Source organism: Lathyrus oleraceus, chromosome 4 (assembly GCF_024323335.1).
Source record: "Lathyrus oleraceus cultivar Zhongwan6 chromosome 4, CAAS_Psat_ZW6_1.0, whole genome shotgun sequence".
NCBI classification, from domain to species: Eukaryota; Viridiplantae; Streptophyta; class Magnoliopsida; order Fabales; family Fabaceae; genus Lathyrus; species Lathyrus oleraceus.
In genome coordinates, this window is record NC_066582.1 from 66,091,865 (window position 1) to 66,101,743 (window position 9,879).

General features: G+C 33.8%; 1 protein-coding gene and 1 long non-coding RNA gene across 2 annotated transcripts; both read right to left on the reverse strand.

Annotated features, from left to right (window-relative positions):
- Positions 1-339: 339 nt before the first annotated feature.
- LOC127073405 (uncharacterized) lies at positions 340-2,094 on the reverse strand. The gene is made up of 4 exons (XM_051014558.1): positions 1,749-2,094; positions 1,259-1,327; positions 868-974; positions 340-769 (listed from the first exon to the last, which is right to left on the reverse strand). The coding sequence occupies exons 1-4, from the start codon at positions 2,002-2,004 to the stop codon at positions 683-685; spliced, it is 519 nt and encodes a 172-aa protein (XP_050870515.1). The 5' UTR covers positions 2,005-2,094; the 3' UTR covers positions 340-682.
- Positions 2,095-5,973: 3,879 nt separating this feature from the next.
- LOC127135170 (uncharacterized) lies at positions 5,974-7,254 on the reverse strand. The gene is made up of 2 exons (XR_007808459.1): positions 6,754-7,254; positions 5,974-6,624 (listed from the first exon to the last, which is right to left on the reverse strand). It is a non-coding gene; the product is annotated as an uncharacterized LOC127135170 (long non-coding RNA).
- Between the last annotated feature and the right edge of the window lie 2,625 nt (positions 7,255-9,879).

The following is a 9,879-nucleotide window of genomic DNA, read 5'->3' on the forward strand; positions in this document are numbered from 1 at the left end:
TATATATATATATATATATATATATATATATATATATATATATATATATATATATATATATATATATATATATATATATATATAAAATCATTTGGATTAATTTTGGATTTTGGATTAATTTAAGTCTTAGAATCGAATATTTTACACACCCCCAAAACTCAACTCCATATTCTAATTGTAATGGATGTTTATGTTTTCAATATAACTAAATCATTTAAGTATGAGAAGGAGCATAATAGAGATGTTTGAATTGTATTTTGATCTTTTACAATCCTTTTTAGAAATTAATTTTTAAAATTTTTTTTATACTTTTGAAATTCATTTTAAACTCGTGTAAAATAAAAATACAAACAAAGCACAAATTAATATCACAAGGGAGAAAAATCACATATTTTTACACTAGTTTACAATCTAGTCCATTGTTAGAGATATTTACCTTTAAAACCAAATGATTTTCCACTGAGTCTCATTAGATGACATGTGTTCTCTAAGTCTGCAGGCTCTTTGAATTCTTTGACAAAAGTTCAACAATCCATTTGAATTTCAATCACCAGAAGTTCAAGTATGTATGTAATGGAAGGAGTGAATTGCAAGCATTCCTCACAATGCATGAAATTCATAACTAAGCTGCATTTTACATGTATGCTTACTGAAGTGGTTCATAGAGACAAAGTTCATGTCATTAGAATTTGTAGGCTCTTGTCTTCTTAAATTTTTTTGATGATCCAAGCTTTGCGATTGTAACATAAATAAACCTGCCATCGAAAAACTGAACCACAAAATCCAGCTCCAAGGGAATCAATACTGTATAATATGGACATGATATACTATACATCATACAGTTGGCTTTTACAAGTCAATGCATACCTTTCCATTCATCTCTTTTGTAGCCGATTGTGCCGACTCATCATCGACAAACCAAATGTATGCCAATCCTAGAGACTCTCCGGAATCTTTATCTATCAAAAGCTTGACTGCCATGAGATAAATCAATCAAAACTGAAGAACCTTAGAGACTCGAGACTTCCAAAAATACTTTTAAATTCCATTAACACAAAGGTTTCTGGCATGTGTGAATGTCTGACACGACAAGTGATTACATTCAATTTAATATTTTTTATGGATTATTACAAGTTTGACGTGTCAATGTTGTTTATGTGTTTTGCCTCCTAAATATCATATTTGTTTGAAATAAAGGTTACATCCAAAGCTAGCTTGGATGTAAAGAAACAAACACTCAAAAAGGACTTATTTTTACCTCGAGTAACTTCACCAAACATGGAAAACACTTTGGCTAAATCCACTTCAGAGGTTGAGAGGGGAAGCCCTGCATTGAACAACCATGATAACTTAAATACAATTACTTACCAATTTCAATGAAAATGGATGATTTATTTATTCATTTTGAAAACTCTATATCCGGCTATATGACGGACTAATCCGAGGTAACCAATCTCACAGTTATTTAAAGGCAAAGCAAATTAATGTATGAACCTTTGACAGGAAATTATTAGCATTTAGCCTATGATTAAAAGTTGAGACTTTGACAGGAACACACTCTCAGGTCTCAAACCTTCACCAAAAGACCAACCCAGACTCTGGTTAAAATGGATGATTCAGTATGACTAACATTGAATTCAACAGTTTAATTGTAGCAGTAAACCTATTCTAATTTAGATGTCCCCCAATTTGTACAAAATTGAAAGAGACCCATTATTGATGAAAGGGTTATTGAAAAAAAAAGTTACCTTTGATGAAGATTTTGGTTGAAGAAGGCATATTACATTCGACAGAAGACGTGGAGGAGGTGGAATCGGCTGTGCAGCGAAACCGTGGATAAGGCGCATTGCGAAGAATGTTGGAAGCAGAAATTGATAGTGAAAGAGTGGTTGGAAATTTTGTTGGAGTTGAAAACGTGATTGCCGACAGTGATTGCTTCAAATTTACAGAACGGGGAAGTAATGCGATTTGAGGCTTGCATAAACTACCACTACAAAGTGCCATTTTTTCGTGCTGTATGAGTTGAAGTTCCCGAAGATTATTATTAGTTTGACGAGAATTTTCCGGCCACCCCCAATCTTATACTTCACACCCCTATTTTTTTAAAATAATATCCATATTATTTTTGTTTGGTGAGAAATTTCATCCCTTTATTCCTTTTTAAGTATCTTTTTTTATATATAAAAAAAATTAATCAATATTATTAATTTTTAAATAATAATTCTCTGTAATAATTATCTTGGAATAATTTTAATAAAATTATAATTAATACTACTTTGAACTTTACAAGTGACCATTAAAAAAGAATAAAAGATTATCAGAAAAGTGACACTTAAAAAGGAATAGAAGGAGTAGTAAAAATATCAAGACGAAATGTTTAGAGAGACAAGCTTTCTACTCTCTCTAAAATTAGGGTTTTTTTCCTTTTGGAGAGTATCGCCTCCCCTCCTATAGGACCCCCTCCTCCGTCATCAGAGCTTTATACCGCTAATATGATGGTTGTCTCCTCTCTAATGGAAGCCTATCCTCCACTACAAGTCCCCCCGATCATGCTCACTTCGACAAATCGCTCATCCATATTGCTTTCCTATCGTCTTTAATTTCAACCTCCATAATGAGTTTCTTCCATCCAGCCAACAACCATCATGTCGCACCACGAAAAATGACCTAGCAAAGCACAAACGCATGCTCGCATGATGGACTGAACAGAATCGCCACCGAACTTTATTTATTCCAAAAATGGGAAAGGGGAAATATCGACAAAACCTTTAAAAGAACGAATAAGATATGGTCATCGCAACAAATATCAGGGTTCGGGAGTCGGTTACACAATGGGAAGGTATTAACACCCTCACGTCTGTTGTATTCAACGAGAACCGTTAGGTTAATTGTGCGTGTTAGTATTAACTTTAAATGTTATGCTTCTCAAGTTATTAGGAGGAGAAATGGGATCAAAAGAAAAGAGAAGATGTTTCTGGATTTTTTGCAACGAAGGGGACTAAAGCTAAGTTTTTTTATTAATGGATCTGACAAGATTTCGCAATTCTGCTCCTACGTATCTCAATAGAGAACTCAGACACACATAGTTTTGGGTAGAAAATGTTTATTTTTTGGTCTATTTTAGCAAAAACTATCTTGTATTAATCAACGAGAAACATTGTTTTACCCGAAATAAATGAGGAGTAAACATATACATCACATCAAATGGATTTACAAATTAACATTTAGAAAAACGTCATTTATCTCAACCCAATAATTATGGATGAAACGTTGATTTGCATCATCTTAAGATCAGATGTCTTTCGTTTATGAAAAGGTGTTAAAGATCGTACGACGGCGAGAAAAAAAGAGTTTGATTGGTTAAAAGTCTTTTTGGGTTAGAAAGACGAGTATTTATGACTTGCAAGCTCTTACAACTTGGTCTAATACCCGGGACTACGTCTGGACCTTTCACTCAGGTAATCTTTTTCTTTTAATTTTATTGATAAAAGAAGTTTGAATATTTACAAGTTTTTTAGAGGGAAAAGACGACCGCTTATGACCTGCAAAAGTTTGAAATTATTGAAAATTAAGTTGGTGTTGCGTAAGAGCTCATTGTAAGAAAACCAAATAATAAGTCACGTGACCGAAATAAACTGAACTCATAAGCAAACACAATAATTACATGCGCACTATCCCAACAATGAATAATAAAAATAATTATATAATAATAATAATAATAAATTAACATAATTAATATATATATATATATATATATATATATATATATATATATATATATATATATATATATATATATATATATATATATATATATATATATATATATATATATATATATATATATATATATATAATGAAAAAATAATAAGTATTCAAATGTTCAAACCAACACATTCAGTAGAAAAATTGGAACAACATTAGATAACTCACATAAAAAAAATAAAGACACGAAGAAACTACCGGAAATGCTAATAGTCAAAATGGCGGGAGGTTTCGTCAGCGGAAATGGAGATGAATGTGATCTCTTTACTTTTCATGAGAGAGATCAAACATAGCCTCTCAAAAGAAGAGAATCTATGTGATGAGTGTTTAAGCTAACATTAATAAAGAATGAGTTTTATGTTTTAAAAGAATGATATGTTTGTAGTGAAAAAGTAGTAGCATGATGGAATTTCTTTCCATCCAGAAACACACTCTCTCTTTCTATTCTCTTTTTTCTTCTCTTTTCTCATTGTGATTCACCCTTTCATTTTATGATGAGAGGCATTGTTATTGGTGAGATCCCCCTCCTCCAATTTCAGCAACATTAATATATGTGAAAAAATAGGGTTTTTAAATTGACAAAATACCAACAATACCCTAATGAATTTATTAGTGCAAAAACTAGTTAAATATAAATTGAATAAAATTAAATTATATTAATCTAAATACTTAAAATTAACTCGAAACAAAAATATAGAAAAATCTAATAATTTATTTTGAACATTTTGTCAAAGAGATAAAATAAATTGACTCAAAATGAATAAAAGTCGGGCGCAAAAATGATCGAAAAATTAAAATTTAATGCACTAAAATGATCAAAGCAAAATAAACTTCTCAGAAATATACAGCGTTTGAGTCAATTTTGAAATAAAATTTGATCGGTTAAAAGGCTCAGATGGACCGAAATGCGATCGAAAAAGTAGTCAAAAAATTAAAACGAGCACGCCATGTTAAAACACGTGAATCGTCGATTTAAAAAATGACTTCTGCAAGATCGATCTTGAAAGATTTCGCCCGCTAATTTTACGTATATTTGAGGACTATTTCGACCGGTCTATCTGTTGTACCCCCAAATTTTCCCTCCCTGATCCATCTTTTCATTCAATCCTTAACTTGAGAATAAGCTTGCATATCTTCATGCTCCATGCATATGCATCAGTCATGCATTCATATCTAGTGGTTGATCATTGTGGATTCAAAGTTATTGGCTTGTAGAACTAGGGCTTTGGAGTGGATGAAACCCTAGAGGCTCAACTTGGATGTTTATCTAGTGGCAAGGGATGCAAGACCCTAATGATTTGTTTTGTGGGCCTTATCTGGACTTCTAAAATCCTAACTTCAAGTACATGAAGGCCCATGCAGGTAAGTGATTGATTGAGGCATTTTGGTTGGGGCTAAAACCCTAATCTACCTGAAAAAAGTTCTTGCCCATCATCTTATCCATCACATCCGCAGTATCATAGCTCATGCAAAGTCATGTCTCTTATACATATGATGTAGATTACTAGTCCTGGGTTCATGGATTCATGTTTGCATCATTTCACAGGTTCCTTGGGTTTTGGCTTGCTTTGTGATCCATTTAATGCTTTAAACCATTCTTGGGGCATCATTATAGATTCATTTATGTTTAACCAAGATTCATGCCAACCTACACAAACTCATACAAGATAACCCTAGTCTGAGACCTACTTTCGACTTTGGTCTAAGTTATTTCAGGCCCTTCTCATTCAACCATTGGGTCAGTTTGATTTACAAATCTTGTCGGGCTCTCTAATCCACTGCATGTTGTTGTCATATCCATCATGGTGTTACGTTTTTCAAATTGATTCTAACTTCAATTTAATTTCAATTGGATTTTAATTTCAAATTAATTTCAATTTCAAATTAATTCTAATTTCAAATGAATTTTGGAATTGATTTTAATTTCAATTGAATCTTGAAATTGATTTTAATTTCAATTGAATCTTATAATTGATTTTAATTGATTTTAGTTTCAATTGAATCTTGGAATGAATTTTAATTGATTTTAGTTTCAGTTGAATCTTGGAATTGATTTTAATTGATTTTAATTTCAATTGAATATTGGAATTTTAATTCCAATTGAATTTTAGAATTGATTTTAATATTATACCATTAACCCAAAATGTCCAAAACCATATCCATTTATAACCATCAAATCCATTTTAACAAGACCAAAATCCATTCAAATTCAAATACCCAGTTATCCACTTAAACCAATATCAAAATCCATTATACACTTTGCTTTACAAGCCAAACAACAGAAACCCAGCAACGTAGTATGAGCATAAACAACAGAAACGCAGTGCCGTACACATTCGAAACGCAGCCACCAGAACATGTTACAGAGCCAAAACCGCAACCAAGTGAAACGCATTTGCGAAGCCAAATTGAACAACAGGATCCAAAACGATATTAACTTTCAAAACATGCACAGAATTAATCACCATATGCTTGCGTTTCAGCCAGAAAAAAAAGGGAAAAACCACCATAAGCCAATGAATAGAATCACACAGAATCAGCTGAACCGAAACGAATTCGTAACCAACTCTAAAACAGTTTGTTACATCCAACAAACTTCTTCATTTTCAAGGAAATTTGAATTGAATTTGATATGCATTTTATAACATAAACAGGGTATGAATTCATTCATTCTGCAGACATTTTTTTTACACACAATGATTCACAAAAAACTTCATCTTCATTTTGCAAATCCTCACGAACCTGAACCTCTCACGCTTCAACGCTCGCCAAGTCCTCACGACCTCATCTCAGAATTCTCACCAAGATCTTCACTCTGTCAAATTCAATCCTTGAATTCTCTCCGAGATCGATCGCCACCTGTAATTATCAATAGCCAAGGGTTCTTCCTCAATTTCATATCACTCTCTCGACAAGAAACAAAAACGCGAAAAAACGCAAGCGAAGAAGAAGGATGATTCAAGCCAGAAGGAGGGGATCAAAGCATACTTGAGAAACCGAAGCAATAAGTGCATCTGAAAACGTCGTCTTCATCGTCAACGACAATGCAATACATGGTAGGTCCTCGCTCTTCATTTGTTCTATTATTCGCATAAATCGTTGGTTCGGAATTGGATTACGACGGCAAAGCGGGGCGCGGATTCAGCGATGTTTGTTCGTGATTCGTGGTCGGGATCCTTACACAACGGAGTGAGAGCGGCGGTGCCATTTGGTTGCAACGGCCGACCTGCAAATCGTATTGGAGCGAGAAATATGACGAATCTGTGGAGCATCACTCAACCACAATCGACGCGAAGCCAAGAATGAAAATACGGCGCAAAGATGGATTTGAAGTACGCAATTGGCGAGGATGCAGAAGACGAAGGATGTTGAATCTTGGAGATGAAATCGATTTAATCCCTTTGTTCTTCATTTTGTTTTTTGGGTCCTGAAAGAGAAGGAGTGACTTTTGAAATCGTGAAAGTGATTATGCCATGGAAACTGGGTTGTGTTTTGATTGGGTTCATCGTGATGGTTCGGTTCACTTCAATATGTCGTGGTCGGGTTTGGGCCTAAGGCCCAAACGGACATGCTGCCCATTACACCCCTCTGCGGGCCTGCATAGCACCTCCACTTCTGGCCTTTTCCCCTTTTGGGCCCGTTTTTTTAGTGCTGTTAGAATTGCTTAATCTTGATACAATTTTAAGTTAACAATTAGCATGTTTTTAGGGTTGTGGTTTAATTAGAATTAGATTCATTAGATTAGTTAAACATGATTTTTTAGAACTTTGGTTTAGTTAGAATTCTAGATTAATTAGAGTTAACTAGGTGATTAGAATTTTTAGAAGTAAATTGATTAGTTAATAGGTTTTTAGAAATACTAATCAATTAGTTTAATTAGATTTTAAAATCGATTAAGTTTAGTTAGTTTTCTAGAATTAGAATTGATTAGAATTGTTTATGATTTAAATGATCTTAATTAGAATTTGCAGGATTAGAAAGTTAATCCAATATCCATGATTTTGTGAAATGACCATTTTACCCCTTTGGGGTTTATTTTGTATTTTGTCCATTTTACCCCTTAGAGGTTTATTTTGTCATTTTGGCCAAATGCATGTTCCCTTAGGATTAATCTAGACTTAGAATTTTAATTAGTTTTGAATTAAGTTTTGATTAATAATTACATGCTCTCTTATGATTAACTTTTGAATTCAACTCTAACCCTTAGATTAGGATTAGTCATATAAATTTCAAATTGATTCAAATCCTCTGATTCAAATTGATCAAAAGCGATTTTGATCAATTAAATCATTTGATCTTGTATAATCCCACAATCTAATTGGAGTGACCAAAAGACTCGTGGTCACTTAATAAGAATTTTCCTGTAAGTTATGGAGCTCGAAACCTTAAGTCAAACTCTCAATCAAGGCATCCTCAGTCATACCAAGCAGCATGTTATACAAGATAAATCAAAGGTCAACACTTGGTAAATACAATTCAAATTAAACTAAACGAGCCTTAAGTAATAAGGAATGATGAGACAAAGTTTCTCTTATCCTTTTCTAGAGCGACTTTGCGTATGGGGCATAGGCCCTAGCTATTCAAAGCGTCCTCCCTTATTCATAGACTTTAGTGCAATACGAATCGAATAAACTAACAAGTCTTCTTCACACAAAGCAACATCAACACAAGGAGCATCAATGAAGATTCTTCTCCAACAAACTTGTCAGTTTGAGTGTTGATCTAAGCCCTAGAGGCCAATACTTTTGGTACTTGTATCAAATTATTTATTAATAATAAAAGGATTTTTCTTTATTATGTTTGTTTAATAAAGTCCCTAGAATACCTAGCCCGTTTAATATATCAAGTGTGACTTAATCATAAGATCCCATTAAACATAAGGACAATATTCTTAAAGTATCCGTAGTCGAGCTTTGTTGTAAAATGGGATATCATTAAAGCATTAAGACTATTATGTATATAGACTGATGATCACATCTCATGGATCATGGATAATGAGTTATCAAGTCTTAAACATAGGTATCAATATTAAGAGTAATATTTATAATGGATTGACCCGCTATGAGAATATTATATAGAATGTTATGCAAAGTGTCATAAGTTATTCTCATGGTGATAGTGGTGTATACCACCCTTCGACCTGAAACCACTATGGACCCTAGATGTAGAGTCGAGTGCCTTATTGCTGATCAAACATTGTCCATAACTGGATGACCATAAAGATAGTTGATGGGTACTCCACAAAGCATGGTGAGGGACATGAGTGACCTAGATGGAATTTGCCCATCCTGCGTAACAGGATAAATGTCTAAGGGCCCAATATTGAACTGGACAAGGATGACATGATCTATGCCTTGTGTTCAATATAGACATAAGGGCAAAAGGGTAATTGTACACACAAGTATTATCACAAAAGTATTTGTCATATCACATGACATTTTCGTATCTTGGGTAGCAGTGATGTGTTGCTAGATACCACTCACTATTTATTATGTTAAATACGTGATTTAATATAATTACCAATGTCGCGAAAACCTACAGGGTCACACACAAAAGGACGGATTGATGAGAGATAGAGTAAATAAGGAACACCGTAAGGTACGATGCACTTAAGTGAATTGTAGAACATCGTAAGGTACGGTGGACTTAAGTAGAATACGAAATATGGTAAGATACCAAGTGCTTAAGTGATTTTGGTATATCATAAGATATAGGCCACATACACTTAAGTGGGCTTTTTAGCTTACAACCCACGCAAGTGGTTCTATAAATAAAACCCTTGTACAGAAGCATTTGTGCATATGAAATTTCGTCTCTCTCTCTCTCTCTCTCTCTCTCTCTCACACACACACACACACACACACACACACACACACACACACACACACACACACACTCACTCACTCACTCAAAGCCTTCATTCGTAGCAGCTAGCACTGAGATTGAAAGAATCCGTTCGTGTGGATTGAGTAGAGGTGTTATCACCATTCAACGTTTATGATCACTCCTTAGATCTGCATCAAAGGTTTCAATCGCCACAAGAGGTAACGATTTTATCACTGATCATGCTTGTCGCAACCTGAAAAATACAGTGCGCGAAAAAAACAACCGGCG

Excerpts from the sequence above, each read along its gene's own strand:
- LOC127073405 (XM_051014558.1), bottom strand. The coding sequence starts at position 2,004 with ATGGCACTTTGTAGTGGTAGTTTATGCAAGCCTCAAATCGCATTACTT. Across the intron at positions 1,328-1,748 it reads AACCAAAATCTTCATCAAAG|GGCTTCCCCTCTCAACCTCT; the intron begins GTAACTTTTTTT and ends TGTTCAATGCAG. Across the intron at positions 770-867 it reads CAAAAGAGATGAATGGAAAG|TTTTTCGATGGCAGGTTTAT; the intron begins GTATGCATTGAC and ends TTTGTGGTTCAG.